Source organism: Cyanistes caeruleus, chromosome 22 (genome assembly GCF_971803275.1).
Source record: "Cyanistes caeruleus chromosome 22, bCyaCae1.hap1.1, whole genome shotgun sequence".
Classification (NCBI taxonomy): domain Eukaryota; kingdom Metazoa; phylum Chordata; class Aves; order Passeriformes; family Paridae; genus Cyanistes; species Cyanistes caeruleus.
Genome location: NC_141722.1, coordinates 7,242,254 through 7,264,991, shown reverse-complemented (window position 1 = coordinate 7,264,991; position 22,738 = coordinate 7,242,254). Strand labels below are relative to the sequence as shown.

At 51.0% G+C, this 22,738-nt stretch overlaps 1 protein-coding gene and 1 long non-coding RNA gene across 15 annotated transcripts in view; both read left to right on the top strand.

The window, feature by feature from the left end:
- The window catches only part of RERE (arginine-glutamic acid dipeptide repeats), a 177,078-nt gene that overhangs the window by 82,942 nt on the left and 71,398 nt on the right, over positions 1-22,738 (top strand). For 12 of the 14 annotated variants that reach the window (XM_086860202.1, XM_086860200.1, XM_086860198.1 and 9 more), the window contains 3 exons: positions 6,417-6,522; positions 8,451-8,547; positions 11,704-11,808. In XM_086860202.1, coding sequence (XP_086716328.1) covers positions 6,417-6,522; positions 8,451-8,547; positions 11,704-11,808 — 308 coding nt within the window. Of the gene's footprint in view, positions 1-6,416; positions 6,523-8,450; positions 8,548-11,703; positions 11,809-18,063; positions 18,361-22,738 lie in introns of those variants that run through there. The other 2 variants (XM_086860206.1, XM_086860205.1) reach the window with 2 other exon arrangements.
- LOC147649569 (uncharacterized) lies at positions 73-3,768 on the top strand. Its single transcript, XR_015278661.1, has 3 exons — positions 73-120; positions 198-2,455; positions 2,758-3,768. It is a non-coding gene; the product is annotated as an uncharacterized LOC147649569 (long non-coding RNA).

The window sequence follows — 22,738 nt, the reverse complement described above, 5'->3', positions numbered from 1 at the left end:
CTGGGCAGAAGGAACCCGTGAGGTTCCAGGGCAGAGAACCCGTGAGGTTCCTGGGCAGAAGGAACTCGTGAGGTTCCTGGACAGAAGGAACCTGTGAGGTTCCTGGATCAGAAGGAACCTGTGAGGTTCTGGGACAGAGAACCTGTGAGGTTCCTGGGCAGAAGGAACTCATGAGGTTCCTGGACAGAAGGAACCAGTGAGGTTCTGGGGCAGAGAACCTGTGAGGTTCCTGGGCAGAAGGAACCTGTGAGGTTCCTGGGCAGAAGGAACCTGTGAGGTTCCTGGGCAGAAGGAACCCGTGAGGTTCCTGGGCAGAAGGAACCTGTGAGGTTCTGGGACAGAAGGAACCCGTGAGGTTCCTGGTCAGAAGGAACCTGTGAGGTTCCTGGGCAGAGAACCTGTGAGGTTCCTGGAGCATCTCTGCCGAGCCCTGGGCCGTGCTGGGCCGTGCTTCTGAGCAAGGCTGGCAGCTCCAGCTCTCAAACTGGGAGACAGCCCAGGGCACCTCCCCGGTGTTCCACAGCCCGCAGAGCTGCCCCACACGCACAGCCAGCCCTGCAGAAGATGTGCCCTGGTGGAACACCGCTTTTGGCCGTGTTTTGTGGTTTCTGAAGGGGTGGACAGACTGTTGTTTGATAGCGGCTGTAGGCCCAGCTGTGTTTGTGGGGCTCCGGTGCCTTCCCTGTCCTTCTGTGAGAAACGAGGCCACAAATGACCTGCTTGTGACGTTTGCTGCTGTTGGCAGACAGCGCTGCTTCAGATGTTGTAGAAAGTACAGCAGAGATGTAGAACAACCACTTGTGTGAGTGGTGTCTGTGAGCAGGAGCTGCGTCCCTGGGCCAGCTGTGTCCCTGCAGCTGTGCAGTGCACCTGGGAGAGGCTGCAATTCCGGGCAAGGTGAGTGTGAGGAGTGTTTTACATCTCACAGTTACTCCTACGCCAGGCTGAATTAATTTCCAGCACGCCGATGTGACTCTGTGAATTCCAGAAGGAATTTTATTTGCGAATAAAAAGGACACATGAAAAATTCTCGCTGTAAACAGTCAGAAAATGTCAGGCGCGAGCCATTGTGAAAAAATCCGATATTGTTTTGTCAATAAATTATGCTCTGCCCTGCATAGATCACAGAAATGGGCCTTTACCCTGGAAACAGCAATATTTGATACCCCAGGCAGCTTATTCCCAGCTCAGCTCACACTTGAGTGAATCCGCTGATCGATTATCCGCGGCTTTCCCAAGGCTTCTCATTTCCTGCCTCCCATTACTGCGCTCCATCAGCCCCGCTTTGTGCCCTGCCTCGTGTGCCCAGATAAGCCATCCAGGCATGTTCCTATTAGAAAAGCCCTTGTAGATGCAGCAGTCATTAGATAACGGTAACAGGTTTAGAGGTTGCAGGCTTTGTGTTGGCTCAGGGTAAGAGGACAGCCCTGCTCCGGGCAGGGGCGCCCAGGATTAATCTGCATGTGGCCACGTTATTGCTTTTATTTCACATTTGTGTTTCTTGCTGAACGCTGACAATGCTGCTCTGTTTGCAAGGAGTAATTATGTGTTGCTATGCAGGCGTCTGAATTAAATAATCAAGCTGCAAAAATAACATTCATTTGTAGTAATAACCTCTGCATTTCCAGGCTGGGTTTGCTTGGCTTACGAACAGCTGATCAGTTTTCTTAATTAATTAGCAAACAGCCTACAAAAAGATACCCTGAGAACGTGAAATTACACGTGCTGGTGTGGAGAGGGAAGAGAAATAATCCCTGCTGTATCCCTTCAGCTCCTGATTTCCAGATAGCTTCATTTCTATCCCTCCTCTGGTTGTTTTTTTTTTCCTTTTTTCCCCCACAGTGAATCTGAGTGGTCTTTATTTCTCCCTTTCTCTCCTTTGACTATTAGTAAATGTCAGAATTGACTGAGAGTACAAACCAGTTGTGCAGCAGGAGAGAGGGTTCATGGTGGGAAGGGAAGCTGTTGTGCTCCCTGTCCCTGTTCTGCTGTTTGTTTCTCTGGAATTGCTGCTATTCCCTGACTCCAGCGTGCCCATCTGTCATCTCCAGCACTTGGCTCATTGTTTCCAGAGCTGGTTGTGATTTAACTGCATCTAAATAGGGCGAGGAGTGCCGTGCTGAAATCCCTGTGGGAGGATCTGCAGGACATCTGTGGTGCTTGGGGCAGTGTGGTTCCCCAGCGCCCTGGGGAGGGAACCTGCGAGGTTCTGGGACAGAGAACCCGTGAGGTTCTGGGACAGAGGGAACCAGTGAGGTTCTGGGACAGAGAACCCGTGAGGTTCCTGGACAGAAGGAACCCGTGAGGTTCCTGGGCAGAAGGAACCCGTGAGGTTCTGGGACAGAGGGAACCCGTGAGGTTCCTGGGCAGAAGGAACCCGTGAGGTTCTGGGACAGAGGGAACCCGTGAGGTTCCAGGGCAGAAGGAACCCGTGAGGTTCCTGGGCAGAGAACCTGTGAGGTTCCTGGGCAGAAGGAACCCGTGAGGTTCCTGGACAGAAGGAACCCGTGAGGTTCCTGGGGCAGAAGGAACCCGTGAGGTTCTGGGACAGAGAACCCGTGAGGTTCCTGGACAGAAGGAACCCGTGAGGTTCCTGGGCAGAAGGAACCAGTGAGGTTCCTGGGCAGAAGGAACCCGTGAGGTTCCTGGGCAGAAGGAACCCGTGAGGTTCCTGGGCAGAAGGAACCAGTGAGGTTCCTGGGGCAGAGAACCTGTGAGGTTCCTGGGCAGAAGGAACCCATGAGGTTCCTGGGTCAGAGGGAACCCGTGAGGTTCCTGGGGCAGAGAACCCGTGAGGGTCCTGGGTCAGAAGGAACCCGTGAGGCTCTGGGCTGTGCAGTGACTCTGTCCTGCAGCATGGTCTGGGGAAAACAGCACCTTGGAATTGTCACAAGTGCTGTGGAAATCAAGACATTCCTGCTTTCCAAAGAGAACTTGCAGCATTATTTATTTTTTCCCCTGTAAGGCAGAGGCTTGACCAGATGCCTCTGAACTGAGATGCTTTAATCCATTTACAGATCCCATCTAATTCTTGTTCAATGTCCAAAACTGATTCATGCTGTTTAAAAGGAACAAAACCCAAAATGTCAGCGCGAACAAAATCCCCAAATGAGCACTTAGTGAGTGCTGCAGCAAAAGACAATATTTTCATTAAGGGGGAGAATGTGGTTTTGTAGCACAGGGAATCATTTCGAGCTGACAGAAAGACACTTGAAATTTAGAGCTCTTGCCATGGCTGCAGTTTGTGCAAGCCTGGATTTGGCATGTGACTGTCTGCAGCTTTTCAGATGTAAAGGTGTAAAAAAAGGAGGGGGGGAAAAAAAACCTCACACTTTAGGAGGTAGAGGACACTTCTTTTGTGTGCACATGGTTTAAAAATAAATAGTCTGCCACAGAAGTTGGCGCCTTGACACCTCTGAGTGTAGTCTGCTTTTTAAATGACATACGTATTTAGGAAGTTGGCTGACAAAATAGCATGTCTAGGAATTTCTGTGCCATGAGGGATGTAAATGTGAAAAGGGAGACTCTGACAGACGTTTTGTATTTTTAGCAAGATTGAAGCTTCAGGTTAAACCCCACAAAATCATCTTGTGTTAGAGAACGGGCACAGAACAGAGGCTGTCAGGGCGCAGCTGGTGAATGAATTGGACAAAAATGACCAGTGGTGGTAAAAAGAAGTATTTAGGAAGGAGATCAGCTCATCCCTCCCCTGCCCAAAAAAAACCCCAAACCCAAAGAAACCCAAACCCACAACCCAAGCAGCCCCAAGTGCATCATTGCCACAGGCTTTTCTGTGAACAGCTCCTTGCACATCTCATTGTAAATGATATTTTTGTTGCTGCTTGGCCTGTGTGAGGAGGCACGGAGCCATTCCATTGGCAGCATTCCATGATCCAAATGGGGACTGTCAGCAGCACGAGGCAGAATTGTTCTGATATTTACATTGGCCCCGTTTATCTTCTCATTTCTGAATCACTTAAAATGCCTCTGTGCTAGAATTTAGGTGTTAGTTAAAAGCCTGGGAAGTGGGTGCAGACCATGGGTTGTGTTCTGGTTTTATCACCTGTTTTGGTTATAACTCTTCATATATTTTCTCCATAGCTTTAAAAGACACATTTTAGTATTCTGAGGTGGAAGAAAAGCCATTTCTGGGTGTTAGGGAAGCCCCTTCGATCTTTGCTGTGCCCTGTCAGTCCCACCCTGATGGGCAATCCCATTTCTGAGTGATGAGCTGATAAAACACTGCAGAACACTGGAAGCACTTGGGTTCACCTCTGAATATTCCTGATAAGCTCTTGTGTGATCCCTGCTATTCCAGGTGTTTGAGTGGGGCTTCCAGGAGCTGTGGCAATCAGCAAAACCTTCTTCTTTCCCTGCCTGAAGGACTGAAAGGGTCTTTGGGAGGTGGGAGAGAGGGAGGTGCTCCCTTACAGCAGCAGAACTCACTTTGAAGCACTGATTTCTTCTCTGCAGTGTCAGAAATGCTGTTCTGTGCCAGAACTGGGGGCAGTGAGCTGGGGTGGCACCGTGTCCCCCTTGGGCTGTGGCTCCCAGCTCTGGTTTTTGTGGGATCCCCTCGCTGCTTGCCCATGTCAGGGATCCCCTGACAGAATCTGGGCCCTCCCAGAGCTCCTCCTGCAAACCTGTCCCCTCCTAGCAGGGTCTGCAAGGACATTCCTTCCCATTCCCTGCCTTCCTCCCCCTTTCCTTGGCTGTGGCTGCTGCTTCAGCCCTGGGATGATTTTTGGTGTGCAGGGAACGTTCCCTGGCAGAGCACAGTGCAGATTTCCAGTCCTCCCCTGGTGCCATTTGCTGTTCCAAACCCCCATCCCCAAATCCCCCCTGGTTCTGCAGTCCTCTCTCGAGGTTCCATGTGCCTGTGCTCCGTGCAGTTCTGATATTTCAAACACTCCAGAGGCACAGACCCTGAAAAATCAGAGCATTGATGCCTGTTGTAAACTGTGCTCGTGTATGTGGGTGGGTTTTGTGCCAGGGTGAAGCTCTCTGAGCATCCTCTCCGGGTTTGTGGAACAAAAGAGTGGGGTTTTTGTCCTCTCAGCTGAGAAATACAAAGAGAAATTGCAGAGAAATGCTGGGTTGATGTTTCCCATAATAAATAAATGGAATTTTTGAACTCTTAGCGAGAGGGTAACAGATTATTTACTTGGACTTTTTTGTCTTCAGAATTCAGAGAGGCTGCTCATAAAAGCTGTGGTGCACAGAGCATTATTTCAGGAGAACAGAGGACTCTGCAACCCCAATTTTTGAACAGCAGGCAGCAGAAATCAGAGCCGCCTCTCACTCGTTGTCCTTTTGATTTTTTTTTTTCCCCCCATGCATTAGACAAGCTCGTTGGCTTTGATTGCAAATGTGTTGTTTAAAAAGGCAGCGGCTGAGGCTCCTCCATCAGCCCAGGGATGCTCAGGGCTCTGGGGATGTGGAAGCGGCTCCGGCCCAGCTTTCCTGGCACAATGCTGCCACTGGCAGTGGTGTGCTGGTATTACACGGGCTCTGCTCGGGAAAGGCTTCTCCCAGCAAGGTTTGGATGTTGTTTACTCAGCAGAAGAGCTCCAACAGCACAGGAGAGGCAGCAGAAGGAGAGGCAGCAGCCCGGTGACTGAGCAGCGATCTCAGGCGGCTCCAGAGGAAAACGGGCTTTGCCTCATGCCAAAAGAATGTTCCTTTCCCTTCAGGACTTGCTTCCTTCCCCTTCTTCTTTTGGAGCAGCAGGGAGAATTGCAGAGATAAACTCAGCAGAGTCTGCAGTGATTTGATCTAAAAATTCTCTTTCAATGGTGTTTATGCTTTGGGCTCCTTCTAAGGAACAAATTGGTGGCTGGAGCCTCAAGGGAAAAAGAGCATTTGGGGAAGAGAGTTTTGTGTAAATTTTGCTGTGAGGTTGATGAGCAGTCAGAGCCTGTAATTATTGTGATTGAAGTGCAGTATCCTATTCTTTTGTGTAATGAAGAACGTCTATGATTACGTCTGGACCCATCTGTCCTTGGGGGGGAAAAAAATCTATTATCTCTTGGTTTCCAGTGCTGAGAATGGTTGCACTAAATGGTGCTACTGTGGGTGTTCTTTTTTGCGTGTTTGGCCATAAATACTTCTTATTTGTGGAAATTAGCAGACTGCATGATGCCAAAAATTGCAGTCCCTTTCTGATCCCTGCCTCTTTCCTTGGGTTAATTAACATGAGTGAGTTGATTGAGGTTTGCTGGTCAGATGCAGAGACACAACTGTGATGCAGGAGGTTCTTCTGCCTTTGTCTGGGCTGGAAATCAACCTGTCACCAGTGCAGGCTGGAGAAACACCTTCCTCCCTCTGGGTCTGACCTCTCAGGCCTTTTTCCCAGTGGGGGTAGTGGGGCTGTGGGCTGATTTCCCTGTCAGTAACACATTGGGGTTGTTTTTCAGAGCAAGAGGGACCATCTGCTGATGAATGTGAAGTGGTACTACCGCCAGTCCGAGGTGCCTGACTCCGTGTACCAGCACCTGGTGCAGGACAGGCACAATGAGAACGGTGAGTGGGCTCTCAGAGCCCTGCTGTGCCTTAGTTCCAGCTCTAATAGAGCCAAAACTGCCCTAATTCCAGCTCTGACAGAGCCAGAACTGCCCCAATCCCAGCTGTGACAGAGCCAGAACTGCCCCAATTCCAGCTGTGACAGAGCCAGAACTGCCCCAATCCCAGCTGTGACAGAGCCAGAACTGCCCCAATCCCAGCTGTGACAGAGCCAGAACTGCCCCAATCCCAGCTGTGACAGAGCCAGAACTGCCCCAATCCCAGCTGTGACAGAGCCAGAACTGCCCCAATCCCAGCTGTGACAGAGCCAGAAGTGCCCCAATCCCAGCTCTGACAGAGCCAGAAGTGCCCCAGTCCCAGCTGTGACAGAGCCAGAACTGCCCCAATCCCAGCTGTGACAGAGCCAGAACTGCCCCAATCCCAGCTGTGACAGAGCCAGAACAGTTCTGCACAGGGTTATGGAACCAGGACATGGTGTTAGGAAAGGGCTGGTGGTTTCTTACCTGCCTGGTGTCACTGGTTTGTGTCCTGTCCCTGTAATCTGGAGCATTCCAGGTGTGCTGGAAGTGCTGGGCTTCTGGCATTATTACTACTAATAATTATTAGTTAAATTAATTCTGGTATTATTACTAAAAAATAATAGCATGATCAACAATAACAACTATTATTGTCATCATCATAATTTATTTATGTATTTATGAATGTATTTATTTATTAATAATAATTATTCTCTCCTTGAGAGAGGATAGAAAAGCAAATTAACCCAGGATCCTTGGCAGTCCTCATGGACACTGCACTGATAATGAGCTGAGCACCAAAGTATCTGCAGAAACTGGGGATCTCCTCTGGTTTTTGTGCTTGTGCCACAGAGTCATGAGAGCTGTGTCTTTTACAGTCATGCTTACACACATGAATATTCACTGTGATTAATATTGCAGGGAGGGATGGAACTGGAGCACTTGGAGCAGTTTCCCCTTTTGTCTTTGCAAAAACAAGTGTGATCATGGCTTTCATAGAAGCAGAAGAACTTTAGTACATACCCCAGTGTCATTTATCTCCTGCCTCCAGGGAAGACATAACATTTGCTTCTGTTCCTACCAGGAAATTTCCTTGAGGCAACTGTTAAAAATTCTGAAGATACTCCAAGGTGAACCGTGATGATAAAAGTTGATGATTGAAATATGGAATGCAGCAACTTTCTGGTGCCTGACAGAACAAAGTTGAGCACACATTCCCCTTTTAAAGGACATTCTGTGTGTGCTTTTAGCAAAAGCTCCACAAATAGAACATTCCTGTTACTAATTTATTTGAAACTTCTAACAATGAGATTACAGACACAGTGTCAAAAAGTATTTTGATAGCATGGCTGCTTTTTTGTGCAGTCTCCTGTGTGTGGAGAAGTATTTTTGTGTCTTCCTCAGAGGTATTAGAAAGAAGTCACGGAAGAAGTTGTCTTCCAGTTCTTTGTTAACACTCAGAATTTTCTGTGTTTGAACATGAATATCAATATTTACCTCAAAGCCAGAGCACTGCACAGTTACCACTGTCAGGATTTTGTTGAAGGTTTGACATTAAATATGCACAGGAACCAATACCTTGTCCTGGAAAGCAGAACAGATGAATTCCCTTGGCTCCTTTCACCTGGGAGTGACTGCTCCCAGAGGTCCACACGTGTCACCCTGTGCCCCTAAAAGCTTTTTCCCTTCAGAAGTCGTGGGAGGATTGATGGGTAGGAATAGATGGGATGTTCTTACACATTAATTCTCACTTGCCAGCCCTTCCTGAGCGCAGGAGGAGCGTGTTGGTGAGCTCTGAGCGTGCACCTGGGGACATCCTGAGCTGTGACCTGCCAGGGCCGCTGCAGTGGCAGTGCTGTCCCAGCTGGGTCAGGGTGTGGCAAAAGCTCTTTGTGCTTTTCTCTTGGGCAGATTCTGGACGGGAGCTGGTGATCACAGACCCGGTGATCAAGAACCGTGAGCTCTTCATCTCTGACTACGTGGACACCTACCACGCTGCTGCCCTCAGGTCAGGACGGGCTGGGGACAACCTGGGGGGTGGGCTGGGGCTGAGGGACGGGCTGGGGACAGCCTGGGGAAAGACTGGGAGGTCAGAGGTGTCTGGGACTGGGACAGGGGTGTCAAGGGTCACTGTCAGCCAGCCCAGCTGTGTCCCCTCCCCTGCTCTGGTTCTCTGTTCTCTGCTCTGGTCCAGCAGGAGCTGCAGCCTCCTCTCCAGCCCGGTCTGTCAGTGGTGAGCAGCAGTTGCTGTTCCCAGCCCAGCTCGGGTCACTGCCCTTCCCTCAGAGCCCCATTGCTGCACTGCTGCAGCCCTGGCACTCTGGGCAGGGCCCTGGTTAAATTAAAGCGTTAAAGGATTTTCCTGAGTGCTTTGCAGGGTCCCAGCTCAGCCCAGGGCTGAACCTGCCTGCCCAAGGGAATGCCCAGGGTGTGCCCTGCACCCTGCCCTGGGGATGCTGCCCTTCCACCCTCAGGGTTTTGGCTGGGGGAGACCCCCTGACTTGAGATGTTCTCAGATCCCAACAGCAAGGCGTTATTTGTCAGCTGATTTTCAGCATGCCAAACATGCACGGATATTGTCAGGATGCAAATTGAATAATCTCCCCGATAATGGTGCTCAGATGGTGTTCCACCACAGCCATCTGGAGACATTTTTTTGTTCAGAGTCACTTCACTGAAGCCACTTACTTCAAGACAAACTGGCTTCTGTTCTGCGGGAGGGAAGTCTTTGATTTACAAATTAAACCTTTCTTAGGAATTCAGAGCATTCCAGTGGTGTGCTAGAGCCCCTGGAATTCCACAGCTCCTCTGCTGAGTCCTTCCAGCTTGAAATCGGGAGCTTGGCTGTCCTGATGGAAATTGCTCAAACACAGAAACTCAACTCTGTGGCTGCAGTTTTCCCTGGGACTGTTCTAAGTCCCCTGCTGCATCCTTGCAGTTCTTTTTTTCCCTTTAAAGAAAAGATAGAAACGGAAAGATAAAAACGGAATATACGTGTGTGCCGAACAAACTGGAAAAATAACCTCTGAGTGTACGAGATGAGCAGAAGGATAATTGCACATGGTGTTCTTGCAGAGAACATGGGGGAGGCAGAATGTGTCGTGATGCATGAAAGGTTAACATGAAATTCTAATTTATTATAATATGAGATTATTTCTCTGCCCTCTGCAAACAAATGGCTCTGGACACACGATGAATTGATGACAAACTGGGGAATAAAAGCAGTGATTGTAACTACCAATATTCTGCTCTAACCAATGGAAAAATTTAACTAGAGGGTAGTTGTGGATGTCTGTGGAAGTGTGCAGTAAACATCATGTGCTTTTCACCTCTCTGGTAAATCTTCCTGGTGAAATGCAGAACTCGTGGTCTGGAGTGCTGTGAACAGGATGTGCTGCTGCTGTCGATGCTGGTAATGCAGCTTATCTGGAAAATGCTTATTAGCTGGCAGGTGACTTACTGAGAGGAAGCTAAACCTCTTTCCCCAGAATACTTTTAAAATGTGAATTTAATGTGAAATACCAAAACAAACCCCTCCTGCTCATTTTCTGTCTCTAAATGACAAAGCTTGGGAAGCAGCGTCAGCCTCCAGGGAGAAAATCAGTGTTAGTGAGCGAGCCTGGCACTCAGTGTTTGTGTGTGGGGCCTCTCACAGACCTTTACAGCCTGCCAGGACCTGGGCAGTGCCAGGCCTGCTTTGGGTCTGCATGGGCTGGGAGTTGGGAAGGCACAGGGGCAGCTCTGCAGCCTCCACTCCCAGGGGTGATTTTGTCCCAAAACAGCCCTGACTTTATCCACCCTCCACAATGACTTTATCCACCCTCCTGACTTTATCCAGCCTCCTGAATTTACCCACCCTCCTGACTTTTTCCACCCTCCTGGCTTTTTCCAGCCCCCCTCCTGCAGCTGCTCTCCAGTGAGAGCTCCTGGTGCAGGGCAGGGCTCTCAGAGCCTTTTGGAAGTGCTTTACCCTGGAAGGATGAGGAGGGGGAGCAAGCTGAGGTTCAGTGCCCTGGCCCAGGGGTGCCTTTCCTGAGGGATGCAGAGTTCTCCAGGGGCAGATTCATCCCTCCAGCTCTGCATTTCTGTGCCCAGGCTGCCCAGCAGGATCACTGCAGGAAAAAACAAGGATTCCTCTCGCTGTGCTGGTGGCTGCAGCACTTTTCATTCCATTTTAAACAGAGCTGGCAAACCTTGAGCAGTGAGCACTAAGCCCCTGAGCAGCCTCATTATAACAGGGAACTCTGCTGAGGAGATAGCAGTGAGGAGAGATGGGATCTTAGGGCCTGACAGTGTGAAAAAGGGAAATTCCTGTGTTTGAGGCTCAGGGTTGGTTAAAGGCCCAGCCCTGGCTGCCTGGCCCATTTCTCTGCCTGTTCCTGCTCTCATTGACTCAGGGGCAGCAAAACTGGGCTGGGGGACTGGCAGAGCTTGAGCAGCTGGGCAGCACCCAGAGCCCAACAAACCCTCCAGGAAATGAGAAACAACTTCTTACAGCCAGTCTTAATGCTCATCTTAAGGATAATGACTTCAGCAGCAAGCTGTATTAGAAAAGTTATTAGCAATCTGGGGTAGAAGAAGCTAATAAATCCTTAAGTGTCTTTTCTTTCTCATTTTCTGTAATAAGTCTTTGTGTATTTTACTCTCTCACGTCTGAAAATAAAAGGAAGTAACTTCTGTCTGCTTGGAATTTGGATTGCACACTTGCTGAAAACATCACAGCTTTGCTTTTTGTTTGGAGCTTTTATTAAACTGAAGTTTTATTTAGCTTCCTAAATAGACAGCTGACTTCAACATGTGGACAGTAGAATTTGGGAAGATGTAACTGTAACAGCTTTGCAGACTGACGAGTGTCAGGATTGCATTCTGAGCTGTTGTTGGTTGGGCTGGCTGCATTTGGGCTCCTCAGGACACTGTGCTGGATGAAGGAGAATTAAGGAATGTTTGTGGAGCAGCATCTGAGCCACTGTAACTGCATTTCCTTCCCTTTCCACTGTGTGAAGAACCTGATTTGGTTAAAACAGCCTTGTATTTATGATGTTTTGGGCATTTATGAGAGCAGGGATGCCTGTGGCTTCTACCCAGATTGCAGTGGCACTTAATTAAAGCAGCTGTTTCTCAAGCTAGAATTCTAATGCTGTTTTCTCCTCTTTCTTGCTTTCAGAGGGAAGTGCAACATCTCTCATTTCTCTGACATATTTGCTGCTAGAGAGTTCAAGGCACGAGTGGATTCATTTTTCTACATCCTGGGCTATAATCCAGAGACAAGGTAAGTGAAAATGGCTTTTAAACTCTACTTCACCACTGACCTGAGCTGGTGTTCACTCAAAGGTTGGACTTGATGATTCTGGAGGTCTTTTCCAACTTTAATTCTATGAAACAAGGGAAGAGAGGTTAAAATCCAGCTGGTAGGAGCTGGGGTGGAAGGGATGCAAGGGAGAAGCTGCATCTTCCTGAGTGTTTATACGGGAGGAAAGTAAGAGTAGAAAATAAAATTGTGCAGTGAGTTCTGATATCTGGGTGCACCTCTGAGTAAATAATGTGCTGCTTCTAAACAGCTTGTTGGAAATATGGAAGTTTTGTAAAGCTTGTGAACTTTAGCAGGAATTCTTGGCTGAATATACAACCCTGGAAATATTTCTAAAAAGCATTTACATATTCTAGTTAGCAAAGCTGAAATTTAGACACTTCTAAGAAATCAAATTGGAAGTTTTTAAGTGTGGAAATTTCTGCTTTCCTGCGTAAATAATCACCCAGGGTCCCATATCAGGAATGCCTGGTTTATGCTTTGCTGGCCTAGAACAAATTAAGAGGTACAGAAAGATCTTTTTTGGGAATCTGTTCACGTTTGAGGAGGGTGTGTTCAGCATGCTCTTCAATCTGCCTGGGTTTGTTCAGCCAGCCTTGGTCAGCTCTTATTACAATAATATTGTTTGGAAAGCTCAGTCCAGGCTGTAGCTTTGTTATTTCCTGGGTCCAAACATGACACTTTCTCCATTTATGGGATTTTCTAACCCAGAAAATGCCTCACAATGCCTCAGCCTTGAGGAGTTTGCTGTTTGGGGGGGATATTTCCATGAGCACTCCAGTGAAAGATGAATAATTTGGGCCAGGTCTGTGGCCACTGGAAGGGGATTGTTCTTCCAGTGCAGAACACAATCAGCTGGACCTTGATTTCCAGAGATACCATTTGAAGTGGAGGTTAGATAAGCATATAAATAATAAATGTTTGAATTGTTCTCTGGTAGATTTACTGTACCTAATGCAGATCTGAATCTTTGTGCTTCAGGGCATTGCCTGCAGTTAGGAAGGAGCTCCCTGTGTGGGTATTTATTATGAAATTGCCTATTTATGAGGTTTCCTGTGCCTTATTCTGAAGTGTCTCAATGTGTCTTTGTGGCTGGAGGGTGCTGGACTGTGAAACTCCCTCACTCGCATTTCCCATTCTCTGGGAGTCTCCTGCTGGTGGTGGATGGTGCTGAGCCCTGGGAATATCCCAAATTCAAACACCCTGTGAAACAAACTGTGTTTCAGTGCTGCTGGAACATCAGGGGTGTGTTTCCTTTGGGGCACCGAGGTGAGGTTTTCATGGTGCCCCTCTCTGATGCTCAGCACCCCCCTTGACCCTGTGTTTGCCACTGGCTTCGGTGCTTTTTGGGCTGGATTGTTGGTGTTGGTGGCTAAGGCATGGTTTCTCCTGTGAAAGGACATTTTTTGTTGCTGTCAGTGGGGTTTTAAACCCAGTTTCTGGGTAGAAGTGGCTGTTAATTCTTCCAGCTATTAGAGAATGACTGAGCCTGAGAGGATCAATGAAATGACACAGCAGAGCACTTAGTGATCAGCTAATTACTCAGACTGGCCAGCTCTGAAAAGTCACTTTTTCTTCATTTGGTTGCTGCCAGGTTTTTTTCCTAATTCCAGCTTTTCAAGCCTGTATTTTGTCTTGGGGTGGGGGAAGTTCAGAGAGAGGAGCTAAAGGAGCTTGGTAATTTCTGAGCTGTGAGTTTTGGTGACTGTGAATTTCTGGTGCTGGATCTCCACTGCTTTGGGAAGTGCAGGTGTTTTAAAGCACATTTTGGGGTGGATCTCCTCTGCTTTGGGAAGTGCAGGTGTTTTAAGGCCCATTTTGGGGTGGGCTCTTGGGGGTTTGTCAGTTTTGTCTCCCACTCAATCTGCTTTCCTAAAGTAGTGTTTTGTTTCACGTGGAGGATGAGAAACACTCCTGGTTCTTTGAAAGTGTTGTAGGAAAGGTTGTGAAAGCTGCAGTGACCCTCACTGGGAATGTGGGGTGGGATCAGCCCTGAGCTGGGGGCTGTGTGTGCAAAGGGCATTTCTGTCTCAGGGATCCTGGGCTCAGCAGAAGATGCTCAGAAACTTTTGCAGGACTCTCAATGCAGCTCAGTGTGGTGGGAATCTCTTTTAGTGAGTTCATATGTTTGCAAAGAAGCTATTTTAGTGTGTTTGTATTTGCAAAGGAACTTGAAACAAGCCCCAGACTGCAGGAGGATCCCCAGCACTGGGGGGAGGTGTGGGACCAGGCCCTTTTGGTGTTGGAGGACACAGAGCTCAAGGAAAGGTTGTTTTGTCCTTTCTGTGCTGTTTGAAATGTGTGACCCTTGGTTCACCTGGGGAATATCAACCCTGCTCCTGCTGCTGCTCATTCTCTGCTCTGCAATTGGTCAGCCTGGGCCTTTTGGGATAATTTCTGCACTTCAGGCTGGTTTTTCTCTCCAGAGTTCAGCACAGGACTATGGATGGGGTGTCAGTAATTCCACATCCCTAAGGAAACTCTGATTGTGGAATAAAACCCCAAGCTAATCCAAAAGGCAGAGGCTGAGTGTTCTCACCTTGAGCAGTGTTAATCAAGCCAGAGCTGCCGTGTGTTCCTGGCTCTCCAGAGTGGAGGATACATCTCAGCTGAGGAAAAAAAATCATTTTATGTTAAGATCTTGAAAATAATTAATTTTGTGTCTTTTCAGAAGAGTGACTGCTTTGACAGTGACTGATTCCACCAACAGGAATCCCACTGCTGCCTCCAGTCCTTGCATTTGTGCTCTGGCATCCTGTGAGGACCTGGGGAACAGCTCTGAGCTCTCCTGGGGGATGCAGATGTGCCAAACCCGCTGGTGGCAGGGCTGGCATCTTCCCGGCCACTACTGCTCTGACCCCAGGAGTAAATAAAGATGCTATCAGGTTCTCTCTGACACTGACATCGCAAAATAAACATAGATTAAAAAGCTGCTGAATTCTTGCTTGGAACTAGAAATAACCAGGTATTATTCTACAAAGAGTTTCATGGATCAGAATTCCTCCTCCCCAACATTGTTTGGTGTTGTAAAAATGAATGGTGCCAAACTTTTGAGGCTTGGGTGAATTTCAGAATCGATGTTTTGGGAAGCATTGGTCTGTGTTTTGGTTGCACAACATTTGCTTTTCCTTTATTTTTAATCTTCTGGAGCATTCTTGTTGGGGGGTGTTGTGAGTTTTGGGGTGTCCTGTATCTTAGGGAATGGCTTTGGATCCTTTCAGCAGAGCCACAGGAGCTGAAACACAGAATTTAGCGAACATTTCAATATTATGGCACGTTCAGTGAGAGAGCCGGGCTGTTGGTGAAGGTTCCCAAGCACAATATGGGAGGTGACAGAATAAGCAACAAGGAAATTGTGTATCCACCTCTGCTACAATGAAATCACTGGATTATTGTGCCAGAAAATTGAGGATTGTTCTGGGGCCTGATCCGTTTTGCTTGCTCTGTGTTTCAAAATACAGAAATTGGGGAACCTTTTATCCTTCTTTAGCCTCATGGCAGACTGAGGCATCTCAGGAGCTGGAGGATGGAGGGGTGCATCCCGATTAACGCCGGGTGTGCTGGAGGGAACAGGGTGTTTCCTTCACTAAATGGTTGGAATTACCTGGAGGGGTCAGGGGTGCAGGCAGGGAGCCAGGCCAGGCTGCCCAGGGGCTCACGCTGTGTCCTGCTGCCTGGGAGAGCAATATTCCTTAAATGCTTCATGCCTTAACCCCAAGGCTGCAGCAGGGACAGGAGCACAAGGACAGGAGCAGGGACAGGAGCACAGGGACAGGAGCACAGGGACAGGAGCACAGGAACAGGAGCACAGGGGCAGGAGCAGGGACAGGAGAGCACAGGGACAGGAGCACAGGGACAGGAGAGCACAGGGACAGGAGAGCACAGGGACAGGAGAGCACAGGGACAGGAGCACAGGGACAGGAGCACAGGGACAGGAGAGCACAGGGACAGGAGCAGGGACAGGAGCACAGGGACAGGAGCAAGGACAGGAGCGCAAGGACAGGAGCACAGGGACAGGAGCACAGGGACAGGAGCACAGGGACAGGAGCACAGGGACAGGAGCAGGGACAGGAGAGCACAGGGACAGGAGCACAGGGACAGGAGCACAGGGACAGGAGCACAGGGGCAGGAGCACAGGGACAGGAGCAGGGACAGGAGCAGGAACAGGAGCACAGAGACAGGAGCAGGGACAGGAGCACAGGGACAGGAGCGCAAGGACAGGAGCGCAGGGACAGGAGCGCAGGGACAGGAGCGCAGGGACAGGAGCAGGGACAGGAGCACAGGGACAGGAGCACAGGGACAGGAGCACAGGGACAGGAGCAGGGACAGGAGAGCACAGGGACAGGAGAGCACAGGGACAGGAGCACAGGGGCAGGAGCACAGGGACAGGAGCAGGGACAGGAGCAGGAACAGGAGCACAGAGACAGGAGCAGGGACAGGAGCACAGGGACAGGAGCGCAAGGACAGGAGCGCAGGGACAGGAGCGCAGGGACAGGAGCGCAGGGACAGGAGCAGGGACAGGAGCACAGGGACAGGAGCACAGGGACAGGAGCACAGGGACAGGAGCACAGGGACAGGAGCAGGGACAGGAGCACAGGGACAGGAGCACAGTGACAGGAGCAGGGACAGGAGCAAGAAGAGGAGCACAGGGACAGGAGCACAGGGACAGGAGCAGGGACAGGAGCAGGGGCTCAGACTCCTGCTCCCTGTCCAGCACACACGAGCTGTGTGCTCAGGTGTGGGGCTTTCACCCCCAGGATCCTTGGGCTGACAGAACAAAGCTTTGGGGCCACTGCTTGAATCACACTTGGAGCAGGGCAGGGGTGTGATGGATCCCCCAGCCCTCCCTCCATCCCCTCCCTCATCCCTCCATCCCCTCCCTCACCCCTCCATAGCTCCATCCCCTCCCGAGGCCAAGGAGGGCTCGGCTGCCCCCGGCTGGGGTTGATTGCTGTACAGTGGATCCCTGGCTCTATTGGCTGTATTTATTTATCAGTGGATCCCTGGCTGTGTTTATGGCTCCCTGCTGTATTTATTATCAGGTCCCAGGCTGTATTTATTTATCAGTGGATCCTTGGCTGTGTTTATGGATCCTGCTGTATTTATTATCAGGTCCCAGGCTGTATTTATTTATCAGTGGATCCCTGGCTGTGTTTATGGATCCCTGCTGTATTTATTAGCAGGTCCCAGGCTGTATTTATTTATCAGTGGATCCCTGGCTGTGTTTATGGATCCTGCTGTATTTATTATCAGGTCCCAGGCTGTATTTATTTATCAGTGGATCCCTGGCTGTGTTTATGGATCCCTGCTGTATTTATTAGCAGGTCCCTGGCTGAGGTTGATCACTGCATTCATGGATTCCCCACTGTATTTATGGATCCTGGATTTATTTATCAGCAGATCCCAGCTGTATTTACAGATCCTGGCTGTCTCAGCAGATCCTGGCTGTATTAGTGGATCCTGGCTGTATTTTTTAGTGGATCCCAGCTGTGTTTATGGATCCTGGCTGCATTTATGGATCCCGGCTGTATTTATTGACGGATCCCGTCTGTATTTATTCACTGATCCCGGCTGTATTTATTAGTGGATCCCGGCTGTATTTATTAGTGGATCCCGGCTGTATTTATTGACGGATCCCGGCTGTATTTATTAGTGGATCCCGGCTGTATTTATTAGTGGATCCCGGCTGTATTTATTGACGGATCCCGGCTGTATTTATTAGTGGATCCCGGCTGTATTTACGGATCCCGGCTGTATTTATTAGTGGATCCCGGCTGTCTCAGCGGATCCCGGCTGTATTTATTAGTGGATCCCGGCTGTATTTATTGACGGATCCCGGCTGTATTTATTAGTGGATCCCGGCTGTATTTATTAGTGGATCCCGGCTGTATTTATTAGTGGATCCCGGCTGTATTTATTGACGGATCCCGGCTGTATTTATTAGTGGATCCCGGCTGTATTTACGGATCCCGGCTGTATTTATTCCCGGATCCCGGCTGTATTTACGGAACCCGGCTGTATTTATTGACGGATCCCGGCTGTATTTACGGATCCCGGCTGTATTTATTAGTGGATCCCGGCTGTATTTACGGATCCCGGCTGTATTTATTCCCGGATCCCGGCTGTATTTACGGATCCCGGCTGTATTTATTGACGGGTCCCCGCCGCGTTCCGTAGCGGAGCAGCGGCGGCGGGGGCAGCCCGCGGTGCGGTTCCGGAGGAGGAGGAGGAGGGATGACGATGATGATGGTGATGATGATGGAGGGAGGGAGGGTCACAGCACATGCTCAGTGCCGCCGGTCCGAGGGCGAAGTTTCTGCGTTCTGCGTGCGGGCTTAGGTCACAGCACAAGCTCAGTGCAGGCTCGGCGAGGTCTCCCAGCCCGCATGTGCCTCCATTTTGAGTTGGTAGAGTGGAAAAGGCAGAGTTTGGGCTGGGAACAGAGGGCTCAGCAATCCGTCCCAGCCCACAGGCGCCTGTCATAGTCATGGATGATCCATTCAGCCCCTGCAGGTAGGCTACATCCCCGCGGCCTCCCCGGCAGCGCGCCTCCTCTCGCTGCCGTGCGCCGCTTGTGCCGTGTCGGTGGGGCTGTTCCCTCTGTGCTGCGGCCTGTGGGGCACTGCCAGGCGTGTGGGGCACTGCCAGGCGTGTGGGGCACTGCCAGGCGTGTGGGGCACTGCCAGGCGTGTGGGGCAGTGCGAGGCGTGTGGGGCACTGCCAGGCGTGTGGGGCACTGTGAGCCCTGTGGGGCACTGCCAGCCGTGTGGGGCACTGCGAGCCGTGTGGGGCACTGCCAGCCCTGCGGGGCACTGCCAGCCCTGCGGGGCAGTGCGAGCCGTGTGGGGCAGTGCGAGCCGTGTGGGGCACTGCCAGCCCTGCGGGGCACTGCCAGGCGTGTGGGGCACTGCCAGCCCTGCGGGGCAGTGCGAGCCGTGTGGGGCACTGCCAGCCCTGCGGGGCACTGCCAGGCGTGTGGGGCACTGCCAGCCCTGCGGGGCAGTGCGAGCCGTGTGGGGCACTGCCAGCCCTGCGGGGCAGTGCGAGCCGTGTGGGGCACTGCCAGGCGTGTGGGGCACTGCCAGGCGTGTGGGGCACTGTGAGCCCTGTGGGGCACTGCCAGCCGTGCGGGGCACTGCGAGCCCTGTGGGGCACTGCCCGGGGGCTGTGCGGGGCTGTGCGGGGCTGTGCCGGGCTCTGCGGCTGTGTGCATGCCGGTGCGGGGAGCCGGGGCCCCGCGGGGTGCGGTGACAGCCGGAGCAGCAGGGCCGGAGCAGCAGGGCCGGGGCAGCAGGGCCGGAGCAGCAGGGCCGGGGCTGCAGGGCCGGGGCAGCAGGGCCGGGGCAGCAGGGCCGGAGCAGCAGGGCCGGAGCAGCAGGGCCGGGGCTGCAGGGCCGGGGCAGCAGGGCCGGGGCTGCAGGGCCGGGGCAGCACGGCCAGGGCAGCACGGCCGGGGCAGCACGGCCGGGGCAGCACAGCCCCCGTGGGCTCCAGGGATGGTTCTGTGCCTGCCTGAGGAGCGGCAGCCGCTGTGCCTGTGCTCGCCTGTCAGCGCCGTGCGGATGAGATGGTGCATCCTGCAGGAGAGCAGCTCGGGGGCAGCTGTGCAGCCCCACTGGGGCAGATGCGCAGTACCAGGCTGGGACAGCTGTGCAGCACCACGGGGGCAGCTGTGCAGCACCACGGGGGCAGCTGTGCAGCACCACGGGGGCAGCTGTGCAGTACCAGGCTGATGGGACCAAGCACAGGGCTTGGGCTCTGAGGTGCTGGGGCACAGCCAGCAGTGGCAGAGCTGAACAGAAATGGGTGCATGGGGAGTTGGCTGGTGTGCAGCGTGATCTCCTTGCCAGGGTCTGTCCGTGTGCACAGTGGGGTTGTGCTGCTGTGTCCTGCAGAGCTGTCCTCTCCCCAGGCTGCTCTGGGCAGCTGGTTTGGTGTGTTCCCTTTGCCAGGGTCTGTCCCTGTGCTCTGCTGTGTCCTGCAGAGCTGTCCTCTCCCCAGGCTGCCCTGGGCAGCTGGTTTGGTGTGTTCCCTTTGCCAGGGTCTGTCCCTGTGCTCTGCTGTGTCCTGCAGAGCTGTCCTCTCCCCAGGCTGCTCTGGGCAGCTGGTTTGGTGTGTTCCCTTTGCCAGGGTCTGTGCAGTGCCTGTGTTGAAGGGGACAGGAGTGTGGGTTCTCATGGTGACACTGCTGAACTCGGGAGCAGGAGGGTGGCCCTTGGCCCTGCACACGTTGCCACTCGCCTGGCAGGGGCTGTGTCACTGGGGCTTGGGGGCAGCTGCATGGGCACAGAGTGACAGACAAGGGGGAGCAGCTTCAGACTAAGGGAGCAGAGATTTGGATGAGAAATTGGGAAGAAATCCTTCCCTGGCAGGGTGGGCAGGCCCTGGCACAGGTGCCCAGAGCAGCTGTGGCTGCCCCTGGATCCTTGGTAGTGCCCAAGGCCAGGCTGGATGGGGCTGGGAGCAGCCTGGGACAGTGGAAGGTGGCCTTGGCCATGGCAGGGGTGGCACTGGGTGAGCTTTAAGGTCCCTTCCAACACAACCCAGCCTGTGATTCTTGTCAGAAGTTGAGGATTGAGTGATGAATAAACCTGCAGAATTCTGCCTGTGTCAGTGCCACGTCCATGTCTGTATCCTACCCCAAGTGTCATTCCTGTAAACATTTCCTTTTATACCTGCAGAGCATTAAAAAAATCAAGAACACCTATTTCATGTGGATCCCTGGTCACTTTTGCCATTTACTGAAGCAAAGTCCTGCTAATGATGACAGAGCTCAGTTGCCCTGAACTGCAGCCTGGCTGGATCTCCTCATAGTTTAGAGAGGAGTCTCCATAGGTCTGAGCTTTGGACACATTCTTATTCCTAATAAAGGAGCTCCTGGAATGTGTGCAGGAATCTGTCAGTGCTCTGCAGGAATCCAGGGATGTGTCCTTAACACTGGTTTTAAATGTTCACTTCTGGACAGAAGAGTTTGGGCAGCCAGTTCATAACCAAGCAGGTTTGTGTGTGTGGGTGCACAAGGCTGCACACTTGGGTTAAAAAGAAAACCAAAACCAAACAACATAAACAGAAACCCAACCTCCCTGCTCCCCCCACCCAGGGGAACCCCTAAACCCCAAACTCCTCCCCCAGAAAAGGCAGCCCAAGGAAAGGCTGGGTGGCAGTGGGGTCAGGATCTGCAGTGCTGTGAGGTGCCCTGGCAGCCTGCAGCTGTGCTCCTGCAGTTTTTCCATTCCCCAGGGACAGTTTTGTCCTGGCTGGATGCCCAGCAGATGCTCCCAGTTCAGGCACTGCTGGTAGGTGGTCTGGTGAGTTAATGCCACTGCAAACAGCTGTTAGAAATTGCACATACATCATGGGAAGTGCTTGAATATTGTTCTTTGGATAAAAAATAGTCTCTTCCCTTTGTTCTGCCTTCATTTCAGCTTCTTTTCCAGGCATAAATCAGTAAGATTACTTCTTTCCCCTTCCTTCCAATTCTTTAGGATGTAATTTGTTTTAATTAGAGCTTGTTTCCAGGTGTGTGGTGGAACTAGGGATACCTTCCAGCTCCTTTCACGCTTCCCATTCTTCATGCTTATCACCTCTGACACGAGCTGTGGCTTCTGCCCTGTGTGCTGTTCAGGGAAGCTGCAGATTTGTGTTGTCAGGCAAGTTCAGAGCCCCAGAAGGTGATCAGTGCCTCTGATCCGATGAAGCTTTGTGGAAGAGGTCCCTGCAGTTCCCGGTTCCAGTGTCCTGCCCAGGAGCTGGGGCTGTGCTGGAGCAGTGCTGCTGTGGAGTTCAGTCTGGTTTAACAGGGAATATTTGCTCTGGGAAGTGCAAAGGCACTGCCTGGCCCTTTGGAAACTGTACAGGGCAAACACTTAAACAGCATCAGCCCATGCTGAATTCATTTGCACATTCACTCACCAGTGTAGTGCTGCTTGTAAACAACATTCTGCCTCTGTTAAAATCACATGTGACCAGATAAAAACCTTTGCATTATGCAATGGTTCCCAGTAATTATTTTTTTGAACTTACAATGAAAATGCTGGTGTCTTCCTTCTCTGGAGGTAAGCAGGTGTTAGAGAAGGTGCTCCATGGCACCTGCCAGCAAAATCCTCCCCACACAGGTAATTCCTGTGTGAGAGAACACTGCCTTCCTCTGCAGTAACTTGGCTGAATTATTGTCACCTCCATCCCCAACACTGAGCACTCTCTATAGGCTTTTCTTTTCTCAATCCTCTAGAATGAGAAAACAACTTTATCTTGAGAAAGCTTTTCCTGTCTGTGCAAAACTTCCTCCTGCAAGAGCAGCAGGGCGCAGAGCAGCCTCCAGTCCTTGCTGTGCTGCCCCTGCAGTCAGGAGCAGGCTGCAGCTTGCTCTGGAGCTGCAGCTGTTGGGACACGTTTATTCATTCCTGCTTGGGAGGGAGCAGGCACTGAGAAAAGCTCGTTTGCCTGAAGTACAGGTTGGATTTTTCACAGACAAAATTGCTTCTGCTTTCTTTTTTTGGTTTTTTTCTTTTAAATTATTGCAACACACATTACAACATTAACACTACAATTTTAAATGAAGCTTAAGCATCCAAGGGGCAATAATATTCTCAGAGTGTCAGGATACTATTTCTATGAAATGAAATCTAAAATTTTGCTTAAAGGTTTAAGACACAGCTGAATTCAGGGGACTTGTTCTTCTGAGGTTTTAAGTCAGGTTTGAGGTAGTTGTGGGGCTTTTTTAGCTAAAGGTTGAGTGGCCTGAATGTGTTTGTCCCTTTTGTATTGTGAAGTGTGCAGAGTTTGAACATGACACGCATAAGATAATTTTGGGTTCAAATTAAGGATCCACTTGGCTCAGTACCCTTCCTCCCAACAGTGACCATAAACAGATGCTCTTGGCTGCAGTGCC